At 36.6% G+C, this 13,594-nt stretch overlaps 2 protein-coding genes across 4 annotated transcripts in view; both read right to left on the bottom strand.

The window, feature by feature from the left end:
- Positions 1–13,594, bottom strand: part of LOC140148359 (leucine--tRNA ligase, cytoplasmic-like) — a 70,540-nt gene that overhangs the window by 40,098 nt on the left and 16,848 nt on the right. For all 3 annotated transcript variants that reach the window (XM_072170288.1, XM_072170295.1, XM_072170301.1), the window contains exons 7-11: positions 12,331–12,575; positions 11,458–11,683; positions 9,578–9,742; positions 7,582–7,776; positions 765–994 (exon numbers count right to left, since the gene is read on the bottom strand). In XM_072170288.1, coding sequence (XP_072026389.1) covers positions 765–994; positions 7,582–7,776; positions 9,578–9,742; positions 11,458–11,683; positions 12,331–12,575 — 1,061 coding nt within the window. The remainder of the gene's footprint in view (positions 1–764; positions 995–7,581; positions 7,777–9,577; positions 9,743–11,457; positions 11,684–12,330; positions 12,576–13,594) is intronic.
- Positions 1–13,594, bottom strand: part of LOC140148402 (aspartate dehydrogenase domain-containing protein-like) — a 316,009-nt gene that overhangs the window by 299,727 nt on the left and 2,688 nt on the right. The window lies entirely within an intron of this gene.

Genomic DNA, 13,594 nt, shown 5'->3' with positions numbered 1-13,594 from the left:
TTTTTGAAAATCACGATATAATACAAATTTTATGACAAATTATAAAAATTTGATATTTTTCAAATTTTTGATATATAACAGTCCTCGAAGTAAATTTTATAAATCTAATGATATATTCTTAAAGTGTATGTAGCTGGGAGGAAAAGCCGACGATCAATTGAAAATTTTGACCTTTCATATTCAAGATATGGATTTTTTTCCCAAAAAGACCTAATTTTTTTTGGTGTTTTGGGAAAAAAATCCATATCTTCAATACGAAATGTCAAAATTTTCAATTGATCGTCGGCTTTTCATCCCACCCACATGCACTTTAAGTATAAATCATCAGATTTATAAAGTTTACTTCGAGTAATGTTAAATATCAAAAATATTAATTTTTAATGATTTGTCATAAAATGTGTATTACATTGCGAATTTCAAAAAATCAAAATTATTTGATATCAGAAGGACATTCTTCGTATTCAGAATGCGATTCGATATGTCTGATGTGCTCTAATGTCCCACAATAAATACTGTCCAAACGTTCATACCCCAGCCCTTAATCAACACAGTAAAGCAAAAGCACAAATGGCAAGGCTTATATTAAGCAGGCACCTGGGCTTTTTTTTACCCCATGGTTCCCCAGTTTTGGCTCCTGGTGTGTCCAATATTTTACACTACAAACTATAGACCAGGAACCATCTTTGGGACCAGGAGCTCATTTTAACTCCTGGTCCAGGCATACTTAATGTAAGGCCTGACAACTGGTTATGCAACTGACTTACGTATTGAGTTTCTCTAGCGCCTTTGTTGCTTGCGCCCTCCACATTTTCTCTCCATAATCCAAGTACCACTGATCACATAAGGCTACCACACACTCATCAGCAGATCTGGACATCACCTTCTTCTCCGGCTCAAAATATATGATGGCTCCATTGCTCTCCAACATCTGTTTCTGCACCACCTTTTTTACATCCTGCACTTTTTGGCCTTTGAAGTCACCGATGATCATAACCTGCAAATACATACATAAATACACAATTAGGCTTTTATATCAGACTATTTAAGCAAGATCAGAGCACTGTTATTTTATTGTGTATCAGATCAATTCACTTCACAATCAGTTCACTGTCTATACTTTGTTCACCTTGAAATTTGTGTGTTTTTATATAGATGTCATTCTTTAAAAGTTTTTGAATGTTTGTTGTTTTTATCTTTGTAAATTTATCATGTAATTTGACCTTCGGGTCACCTTTTGATAAATGTTAATAAAATATGAATATGAACTTCTGCAACAAGAGGTCACCAAAGGTACCGGTGAAGTGTTGTATGAACATGAATTTCTAGTCTACAATGTACATGGACTACTACATCTTGAACAAGAAGTGAGAATGATTGGTACCCTTGGCAACTGTGCAGCATGGAAGTTTGATAGCTATATGAAATGCCAGAAAAGAAGGGATAGATCTCTGGGATTTTGTTTGTATACATCACTTTCCAATTTCTGCTATACACAGGACAATTTGTCATGACGAATATTCTTCCACAGGCAAAATACACACACTTTATGGCTTTGAATGTTGCCATTTCCATTTTAGTCAATGCAGCACATAATGTAAAATATGGCAACTATATGCACACCAACTTCTGAAACATGTGGTCACCAAAGGTCCTGGTAAAGTGTTGTATGGACTTGAATTTCTAATGAAGCTGATGACAGGTGATGTACATGTAGCATTAGCAGGCTGCAAATCTGACGCTTACTGAAGAATCGAAGGAATGGAATAAAACATTTGAAGTAAAGGATAATGTTATTGACACGCTGTTAAAGATTATGAACAACAACGGCCATCCTGAAATTCCACTTAATTCATTATTGGTAACACAAAGAAATGTGAACGTCAAGACTGTTTCAGGCATGGATTGTTTCCATTTTGGACACCAGAAAAAAGGCTTGGCCTATTCTTTCTTGCATAAACAACATTGTACCTACCATAGTGTTCCCGTTGACAATGACCATAAGAGTGCTGAAACCAACAAGCCTGGACTTGCTATAAAATGCAAGGAAAATGCTTGAGTGTTACAGAAATCATATGTGATGCCCCAGCAAGAGCCATGGTAAAATGCAAAAAAGATGTACAGTTTGTATTATGGCTGTGATAAGTGCACTCACAGGTCGGTGTATTGGAAGAAATATCGGATGGTATAGGTACACTATTTCGAATCTAACCTTGAGAATCGATGATGCGTTCAGACGAAAAACTCAAATACAGCATCATAATTATACCAAAATGAGACTTGCCGTTCCTCAACTACACCGGTGTTGATATGATAAAGGACTTCCCTGTCAAACTTGCTTGGGGTCATGAAGAAGATGACATGCCTGCATGTGGGTAATAAGTGGTCCAAGAAATATGTGCCACATTTCAACAACACAGATAGCTCTGGTCTCGAAGCACTTTAATCAACTTCAGGGAAACAAATTCCTAGAGATTTTGCAGGGAAGTCAAGAAAACTTATGAAATTGATCGCTGAAAAGCCACTTTGCCAATTTCTGCTATACACAGGACAATTTGCCATGAAGGCAAATTACACACACTTTATGGCTTTGAATGTTGCCATTTCCATGTTAATCAATGCAGCACATGATGTAAAATATGGCAACTATGCACACCAACGTCTGCAACAAGAAGTCACCAAAGGTACCAGTGAAGTGTTGTATGAACATGAATGTCTAGTCTACAATGTACATGGACTACTACATCTTGAACAAGAAGTGGGAATGATTGGTAGCCTTGGCAACTGTGCAGCATGGAAGTTTGATAGCTATATGAAATGCCAGAAAAGAAAGGATAGATCTCTGGGATTTTGTTTGTATACATCATTATCCAACTTCTGCTATACACAGGACAATTTGTCATGACGAATATTCTTCCCACAGACAAACTACACACACTTTATGGCTTTTAAAGTTGCCATTTCCATGTTAGTCAATGTAGCACATGATGTAAAATATGGCAAATATGTACACCAACTTCCCGAAACATGTGGTTACCAAAGGTCCCGGTAAAGTGTTATATGGACATGAATTTCTAGTGAAGCTGATTACAGGTGATACACACGTAGCATTTGCATTCTGCAAATCTGATGGCAATACAACACTGAAGATCAGCATACGCTTACTGAAGAATTGAGGGGATGCACTAATACATTTGAATTAAAGGGTAATGCGGTTGACACGCTGTTCAAGATTGTGAACAAGAACAGCCATCCTGAAATTCCACTTAATTCATTATTGGGAACACCAAGAAATGTGGACGTCAAGACTGTTTCAGGCATGGATTGTTTCCATTTTGGACACCAGAAAAAAGGCTTGACCTATTCTTTCTTGCATAAACAACATTGTACCTACCATAGTGTTCCCGTTGACAATGACCATAAGAGTGCTGAAACCAACAAGCCTGGACTTGCTATAAAATGCAAGGAAAATGCTTGAGTGTTACAGAAATCATATGTGATGCCCCAGCAAGAGCCATGGTAAAATGCAAAAAAGATGTACAGTTTGTATTATGGCTGTGATAAGTGCACTCACAGGTCGGTGTATTGGAAGAAATATCGGATGGTATACATGTAGGTACATGTACACTATTTCGAATGTAACCTTGAGAACCGATGATGCGTTCAGACTAAAAACTCAAATACAGCATCATAATTTAACCAAAATGAGACTTGCCATTCCTCAACTACACGAGTGTTGATATGATAAAGGACTTCCCTGTCAAACTTGCTTGGGGTCATGAAGAAGATGATATGCCTGCATGTGCGGGTAAGTGGTCCAAGAAATATGTGCCACCTTTCAACAACACAGATAGCTCTGGTCTCGAAGCACTTTTAATCAACTTCAGGAAAACAAATTCCTAGAGATTTTGCATGGAAGTCAAGAAAACTTCATGACATTGATCGCTGAAAAGCCACAGAACTTTGCCAATTTCTGCTATACACAGGACAATTTGCCATGAAGACAAATTACACGCATGCACTTTATGGCTTTGAATGTTGCCATTTCCATGTTAATCAATGCAGCACATGATATAAAATATGGCAACTATGCACACCAACGTCTGCAACAAGTGGTCACCAAAGGTACCGGTGAAGTGTTGTATGAACATGAATGTCTAGTCTACAATGTACATGGACTACTACATCTTGAACAAGAAGCAGGAATGATTGGTACCCTTGGCAACTGTGCAGCATGGAAGTTTGATAGCTATATGAAATGCCAGAAAAGAAAGGATAGATATCTGGGATTTTGTTTGCATACATCACTTTCCAATTTCTGCTATACACAGGACCCCCAATTTGTCAGGAAGAATATTCTACCCACAGACAAACTACACACACTTTATAGCTTTTAAAGTTGCTATTTCCATGTTAGTCAATGTAGCACATGATGTAAAATATGGCAAACATGTACACCAACTTCCGAAACATGTGGTTACCAAAGTTCCAGGTAAAGTGTTATATGGACATGAATTTCTAGTGAAGCTGATGACAGGTGATGTACACGTAGCATTTGCATTCTGCAAATCTGATGGCAAATACAACACTGAAGATCAGCATACGCTTACTGAAGAATTGAGGGGATGCACTAATACATTTGAAGTAAAGGATAATGTTGTTGACACGCTGTTAAAGATTATGAACAAGAACGGCCATCCTGAAATTCCACTTACTTCATTATTGGTAACACAAAGAAATGTGGATGTCAAGACAGGCATGGATTGTTTCCATTTTGGACACCAGAAAAAAGGCTTGGCCTATTCTTTCTTGCATAAACAACATTGTACCTAGCAAAGTGTTCCCGTTGACAACGACCATAAGAGTGCCGAAACCAACAAACCTGGACTTGCTATAAAATGCAAGGAAAATTCTTGAGTGTTACAGAAATCATAATGTGATGCCCCAGCAAGAGCCATGGTAAAATGCAAAAAAGATGTACAGTTTGTATTATGGCTGTGATAAGTGCACTCACAGGTCGGTGTATTGGAAGAAATATTGGATGGTATAGGTACACTATTTCGAATCTAACCTTGAGAACCGATGATGCGTTCAGACGAAAAACTCAAATACAGCATCATAATTATACCAAAATGAGACTTGCCGTTCCTCAACTACACCGGTGTTGATATGATAAAGGACTTCCCTGTCAAACTTGCTTGGGGTCATGAAGAAGATGTCATGCCTGCATGTAAAGTGGTCCAAGAAATATGTGCCACCTATCAACAACACAGATAGCTCTGATCTCGAAGCACTTTAAGAAACTTCAGGAAAACAAATTCCTAGAGATTTTGCATGAAGCCAAAAAGTTCATGACATTGATCGCTGGAAAGCCACAGAACTTTGCCAATTTCTGCTATACACAGGACAGTTTGCCATGAAGGCAAATTACACACACTTTATGGCTTTGAATGTTGCCATTTCCATGTTAATCAATGCAGCACATGATGTAAAATATGGCAACTATGCACACCAACGTCTGCAGCAAGAAGTCACCAAAGGTACCAGTGAAGTGTTGTATGAACATGAATGTCTAGTCTACAATGTACATGGACTACTACATCTTGAACAAGAATTGAGAATATATGCATTGTACCCTTGACAATTGTGCAGCATGGAAGTTTGATAGCTATAGGAAATGCCAGAAAAGAAAGGGTTGATCTCTGCGATTTTGTTTGTATATATCATTTTCTAACTTCTGCTATACACAGGACAATTTGTCAAAGAATATTCTTCCCACAGACAAACTACACACACTTTATGGCTTTTAAAGTTGTCATTTCCATGTTAATCAATGTAGCACATGATGTAAAATATGACAAATATGTACACCAACTTCTGAAACATGTGGTTACCAAAGGTACCAGTAAAGTGTTGTATGGACATGAATTTCTAGTGAAGCTGATGACAGGTGATGATGTACATGTAGCATTAGCATTCTGCAAATCTGATGGCAAATACAACACTGAAGATCAGCATACGCTTACTGAAGAATTGAGGGGATGTACTAATACATTTGAATTAAAGGGTAATGCGGTTGACACACTGTTAAAGATTGTAATCAAGAACAGCCATCCTGAAATTCCACTTAATTCATTATTGGGAACACCAAGAAATGTGGACGTCAATACTCTTTCAGGCTTGGGTTATATAATTTCCATTTTGGACTCAACACTATGATGTTCGATTGCTTGTAGCAGTATTCAAAGGACATCATTTCTGAGGACGACTACTAAAATGTGACAGAGATGACTTATACATGTACCTCTTTCAAGGACAAGAGAAGCCTGCGGATACTGCTGTACTGCAGCCGGCCAGCACAGATGTCCTTCTTTGGTGTGTTCTTATATGATGTTAATTGTTAAATCCATGGTATGTAATGATATGCATATAAAGGTGCTATCTTTTGGACAATTAGGATGAGTGTATACACATTTTTGAACACAGATTTTTGAAAATAAGGTTAAGAATGTTTAATTGTATTTACTTGTCTTGCTTTAATTGAAGGCTGTATAAATGTAAAATTGTTTAACTTGTATATTTCTATTTATTAACATGTTATCATATTTTCTGGTTGAATTAGGCTTCTGTGGTGCAATAAAGTTGCATGAATGATAATGATAACCTGTTGCCATGATTATCAAGGCTAATTACATTTTCCCTTTGCTAACATGGACCCAGTGGAGGACCTCAGTAAACCTGAGAACAGTAATCCATTGCAGCTAGTTGCACAGTTGGAAGGCAAAAGGTCTTGTGTGCATCCTATATGTTGTAGGTAAACATGCCACACATACATTGTATCCCCTAGCTCAAGTATTCTTTCTCTCTGGTCTTTCTCTACTATTCCAGCTCCTAACATTCAGTGACAGGAACCTGTCTGTGCCTTTGTGGCCTCTTAAATAATAATACTTCATATACTGATGTAATGCATACATAAGCCTTCATCCTGCAGATCACATTTTTCCTTTGGCCCTGTAAAATCAAATTCTGTCTTTCTTACTCTTTATTCTTCACTTCACTCTCTGTTAATGAGCGAACTCAGTATAAGATCCTGTTGTATATTTACAAATGTCTCCATGGTGAAGCTCCTTCTTATTTGGAAGACCTTATTTGTTTACAAAGAAGTAATGATCCCAATTGGTGCTAGACGCCGACTCCGCTCTCATGCCGACTGCACCCGTCTGTCCACTCTAGCTGAGATCTCACAAAAAGGCGGGTGATTCTTCCTTTGCTGTCGGTGCTCCACGCATTTGGAATAATGTGCCCACGGAGATCCGGCGGAGTCTGTGTCTTGCTTCAAGCGTATCTTGAAAACATTTTTATTCCCATGTTGAGTTTTGTTGCTCACTTTTTTTTTCATTTTGTGCTTTAATTTGTTTTTTTTCCTGTAGTATATTTGTTTCTCATTGTAAAGTGCTGTGTTCTTTGTAGAGCGCTTATAAATGCTTGTATAGAATAGAATACACATGGACAATGACATGATAGTTAAATCTCCAGCACCTTTTAAAGGCATCATTAACAATGCCACATTTGTATTATACATACCCCTTCATAAAATCCTTTGAGGTAGACTCTTTCTTTGGCCTCCACCAGCTTATCCTTGTCATTCTGACTCTTGATTTTGAGTTCATCACATACTGTGACAGCAGAGAGATTGCCTATGCCTGGGATCTCTATAATAGGGATGGGTTCAAATGGCAGCACCATCTCATCTTGAATATTGTACTTATCTCGAAAATCCTGTGAGAAAAGAAAATATAAAGTTCCTTGCTTATTTGAATATCATGTGTGTCCCATAGAATAAATAAAGTAAAAAAAACTGTTATACAAATTCCTTGTTAGTATAGGTTAAAAAAGAATTCAAATTAATACAACACAATTTTCCTTTCACTACTCATATGCAGGATTTTATAAATCACAAATTCAGGGAAAATATCCTGCCAATTCCATCTTCAAATTTATGCAATACAAAATTTTGTCAAACAAATTTATAGCAAAATTTTTTTTAAATTACCAAATCTAAAACATGTTTAAATTACAAAACAAGAGCGATAACCGCACCATAGCTGAACCATGTGTCTTTGGCAGTATATTGTGGTAGGCCTATACCACTGTCATCATTGCATTTAAATTTCAGCTCAATTGAAGCATTTTGAAAACTTGACATTTGACCCCTTTATTGGCCCTTAATGACCTTAAATGAATTTTAAAATATTTTAAACATGTTTAGAATGTCATAAGGATCATTTGCGTTTAAATTTCAGCTCAATCGAGCATTTTGGAAAACTTGACCTTTGACCCCTTTATGACCCCTTAATGACCTTAAATGAATCTTAAAATGTTTTTAAAATGTTTAGAATGTCATAAGGATCATTGCATATAAATTTCAGCTTGATTGGAGCATTTTGAAAAACTTGACCTTTGACCCCTTTATGACCCCTTAATGACCTTAAATGAATTATAAAATATTTTTAAATGTTTACAATGTCATAAGAATCATTGCATTTAAATTTCAGCTCAATTGGAGCATTTTGAAAACCTTGACCTTTGACCCCTTTATGACCCCTTAATGACCTGAAATAAATGTTTAAATGTTTTAAACATGCTTAGAATGTCATAAGGATCATTGCATTTAAATTTGAGCTCAATCGAGCATTTTCGGTTAAAATGACCTTTTTGACCCCTGTGACCCCAGGATGACCTCTGACGTTTGGAAATATTTTTATTATATTCTTTATGTTTTCCTCTTTCATATGACACCACTCGTGGGGTCATACCTTCGTGGCATTTAGAGATATGTCCATTTCAGACCAAATGGTTAGTCAGTTAGTAAGCTAGTAAGTAAGTAAGCTAGTAAGTAAGTAAGCTAGTAAGCTAGTAAGTAAGTAAGCTAGTAACATTCACTCATATAGGCTGATACCATTTCATGGTTCAGCAAAAATATGACTCTTCAATTTGGTAATATCTATTCTTAATCATAAATCAACATGAGCATCCTCTACCACCCAAAAACTTTTCCAGAGTGTACATAGTAAATTTATAAGTGCCTAACTAATTAACACCAAATAGACATTTTGGAACTACCAGATTGATGATGCGTAGTATAGTCCCACCCGCTTTTGGGTGAACATTTTTCAAAATTGGGGGTGGGACTATACTCAATTTCAAAAAAAATTTTTTTTTTATTTTTTCGGTTTTGTAGTGTCCCTGGACCTAGACCTAAAAGCTAGGATCATTCATGGTTGACCTAAAAAAAAAATTGAATTTTACACGGTGTTTTGTGTTTTTAATATGAAAATTGATACTTTGCTTTCATGTCATACTCTATTAATGATATCAAAATGCATTGAATTTGAATTTTTTTTATTTCTGAAATTTTTCGAAAATTTGGGGGTGGGACTTTACTCGAAGGTGGGACTATACTCGCGTCAGTACGGTAATAACAAAACTTGAACAAATACATATTTGATTGATACCACACACATTATTATCTATGATCATTTGAATTCATTAGGAGAATACAATGTGACCAGTTTGATACCTTTTTCCTTTTGAGATCTCTGAGAGCAGCCAGATCATCAGGTGCATCTGAGGGTACACTGGTTACTATACCGGTACCTTTATCTTCTTTGATGGTCATCATAGGTAAGGTATATATGGTTTGGTACTTTGTCAGGGGTGCATTCAAAGGCATACCCAAGATATCCTGTGCGGGAATCAACATTGAAGAAAAAAAGTCATATATTTGATATAAACATGTAACAATTAACTATTCATTCTGAGCTGTATAGTTATGTCCCTTGCCTTGAGTATACACAAGCGTATAAATGATAAATCATGTTGACTGCCAGATCACTAATCATAACAACGACTATTGGTCATCGAGTGTGTTGAAGGGCGCAGCCTTTGCCTCTTTATATACTGTGTTTGGTATGTGTAAACATCAAGTGAGGCAACCATGGTTATTGGTTAAGTTGAATTTCTTGGTAATTTAAAGTTTGGTTGTACAATGAAATTGATTCAATGAGATAATTTGGTCCATGTCCATGCAGACATTTAAACACATAAAGCAAATTCTCTGCTTCACAGGAGCCAGTGAAGTTCTTGCAAATACTGGCTGGCATGGTCATACTTAGAAGCAGAGAAAATTAATTTTGCACTCCAGTTCTGCAAGCGTTGTAATTTCAAATATGTACAGTGTAAATACAAGTGTAAATACATACCTGACCAATAAGCTCCATAAGTATATTGACTTTATTAACTATTCATTCTGAGCTGTATAGTTATGTCCCTTGCCTTGAGTATACACAAGCGTATAAATGATAAATCATGTTGACTGCCAGATCACTAATCATAACAACGACTATTGGTCATCGAGTGTGTTGAAGGGCGCAGCCTTTGCCTCTTTATATACTGTGTTTGGTATGTGTAAACATCAAGTGAGGCAACCATGGTTATTGGTTAAGTTGAATTTCTTGGTAATTTAACATAGCGATGAATTGGTTGTAAAAGGTGATGGTAAATCACTTTCAAAAAGCAAAATATTGCTCACTTATGCGCTTACACTACGTGACCAAACTAGAGGGCAAACTTGTAGAAGCATAAGTTTTCTTTGCACAATGCACAGAGAAGGTTAAAGTATCCCAGCTACACCCACCCATACTTGGCACTAACCGTGATCCTAACGCATATGTTAACCTTCCATTCCACATTCATTCATTTGGAGTAACTTGTATTAATAATGTAGATTTCCTATTTTGGAAAATGGTCATGATACAAAACCTCCAAAATGATATGGAATCTCTTACATTTAGCTTCTCCTGCAAATATGTACATTACATTACATTACATTACATTACATTACATTACATTACATTACATTACATACAAGGCATCTATAGGGCGCCATTTCATAAAGACCACGGCGCCAAGATGGAAAACAAAACATTTGAAAGGAAAAATAAAACAGCAAACTGAAACAAAGCACCAGATTATTGTGGGAACAGGAAGGTTTTGAGACCTTTCTTGAAACTTAGCAGATAGACAGCAGTACGGAGTTCAGATGGAAGTGAGTTCCAGAGTGCAGGTGCGGTGAGAAAAAAACTCTTGTCGAATGCTGATTGCAGGCCTTTAGGGTTGAGTTTTGGTACAGAGAGATGTGTAGTGTCTGTTGCAGAATGCAAGCCGGGACGAGTTTGGTTGTACAATGAAATTGATTCAATGAGATAATTTGGTCCATGTCCATGCAGACATTTAAACACATAAAGCAAATTCTCTGCTTCACAGGGAGCCAGTGAAGTTCTTGCAAATACTGGCTGGCATGGTCATACTTAGAAGCAGAGAAAATTAATTTTGCACTCCAGTTCTGCAAGCGTTGTAATTTCAAATATGTACAGTGTAAATACAAGTGTAAATACATACCTGACCAATAAGCTCCATAAGTATATTGACTTTATTCTGTTGTTTCAACATTCCCTGGTAGGCCATGTTCTTAGCAGATCTATGGGTGCTTATGAACACCTCACCCTTAGCAGTCTCATAGGCTATATACCTCATGTCTGGTCTAACCCAGCAATTTGTTTGTCCATACATAGTTTCAGGGCGAAGGGTGGCAGCAACAAGGAAGATGTCTTTCTTTGAAAACTTCCTGCATATACACAAACAAAATTGGTCAAAATTTCAAAAGTTTACTATTTTTCAAGCAACTTCTGATGATTGGATTATATAAATAGAACGGATTTTATACTTTATATCAATACTACCATTGACAATTTAACTTTCACTTGCCTTAATATACAAGGCTATAATGCGAGATGCTAGTGTCTTGTTCAACAATATTTAGCTCTTGAGGTCTCATTCTCTCCCTGTATGTATTAATGTCTGTTCACATACATATGTCTTTTTATGAATGCTCAATTAGGGGGAGCAAATGATGTTTTACTTATAGATACCAAATTTCAATTTATTCCATGGTATGAGATTTCATCTTCACCAGCATATTCCAGATGAGCTGGTGACATAATATGCCCTCAATGTTCCACCACAGAGCAATGCTATGACAATGCATGGTTTTCTTAAAATATATTTGGTGCATCCGAACCAAATTGTTTCCATGGCTGAGGATCCTATTTAATTGGTTGAAGGATGATGATGACCAACAATAATTCTTGTATGTGGGCCAACTTGTTTTAAAACTATTAATAGAGTATTAAAGCTATCTTTCTGTCTCTCCATGTTACTTATGTGTGACTGATGTCAGAGAAAGGTGGCTTTAATAGATAATGCTAGACTTACTTGAGTTTTGGAGGATATGGTTTCACAGCATTCATCTTGATCAATGTATATTCCTGCGGTCCCACTCCTTCCCCAGTCTGTCTGTCGTGGTCCATACATGGCTGGCCATCTTTAGGCGAATAGATAGTGTGACGTTTACCAAACTTAACTTTGTTATGCTTCTTTAGAGTCAGGAAATGCCACCTGACAAAAGAGTCATAGTATGGGTTGGCATCTGTAGTGATGAACGACCTCCTCCAGTCAGTCTGTAATAGGGAAAAAGCTTGATATGATATAAACTGAGCTCAAAAAGAAACTTATAATTTTTCACAAGGTCATATCATAAAATCCTGTCCATCAAAATCAACCAAAATTACACACATGCTTACTTCAATACTCTACTCTTAACAAATGTCAGTAACCAAGCAGTTATCCAACTGACACAACAGCAAAATGCACTGACATGGAACAGCTTCCCGGACCACATTCACAGCCAAATAATTGGCACCCAGCAAAAGAAATCTTGCAAATTCCCAAAGGGTAAGTGGAATAGTGTGGAACAAGACCTGTTTCTTGAAGAAAGTGTGTGAAAAGAAAAAAGCAGCACCCTTTCATCATCTGTGCCAGGATCTTGTATGATCCTCACAGATTTCTTGTGCTGGGTGCCTAATATTGGGCTGTGAAAGTGGTCCAGGAAGCTGTTCCGTGTCAGTGCTTTTTGCTGTTATGTCAGTTGGACAACTGCTTGGTTACTGACATGTGTTTTGAGTAGAGTATTGAAGTAATCCTGGGTGTAATTTTGGTTTATTTTGATTGACATGATTTTACGATATGACCTTGTGATTCACAAGTTGTGAAAAATTATAAGTTTCTTTTTGAGCTCAGTTTATATTGTTTAGTGATATATCCTAGAAAAAAGATAAGTTTATATAAATACTTTAGTTTGGGATGTGTGCAAAAATCTTGAAAATGCCAATTAGGTCCAGTGTAATTTGGTAATGATAGGTATACATTTGGAAGTACAAACGCTATTTTTCCCTTCAATGACTGTATTGTTAAAACCTGTTTTCTCATCCATATTACACAGGTGAAGATAAGAGTATCTAAAATGGAGTCTGCTTTGAGACAATAATGACAATCTACTTCTGAATAGAATCACATGTTCAATTTACCACAAAGCCAAAAATAGAAAATTGAAAGTCAATACGACTTTATCCTACTGATTTCATTCATTAAACAAGTTTCGCAAACTTAAGATCAAATAACTTTGTAAGTCAATCATGAT

Source organism: Amphiura filiformis, chromosome 1 (genome assembly GCF_039555335.1).
Source record: "Amphiura filiformis chromosome 1, Afil_fr2py, whole genome shotgun sequence".
Lineage (NCBI taxonomy): Eukaryota > Metazoa > Echinodermata > Ophiuroidea > Amphilepidida > Amphiuridae > Amphiura > Amphiura filiformis.
This window is presented reverse-complemented; position numbering and strand designations above follow the sequence as displayed.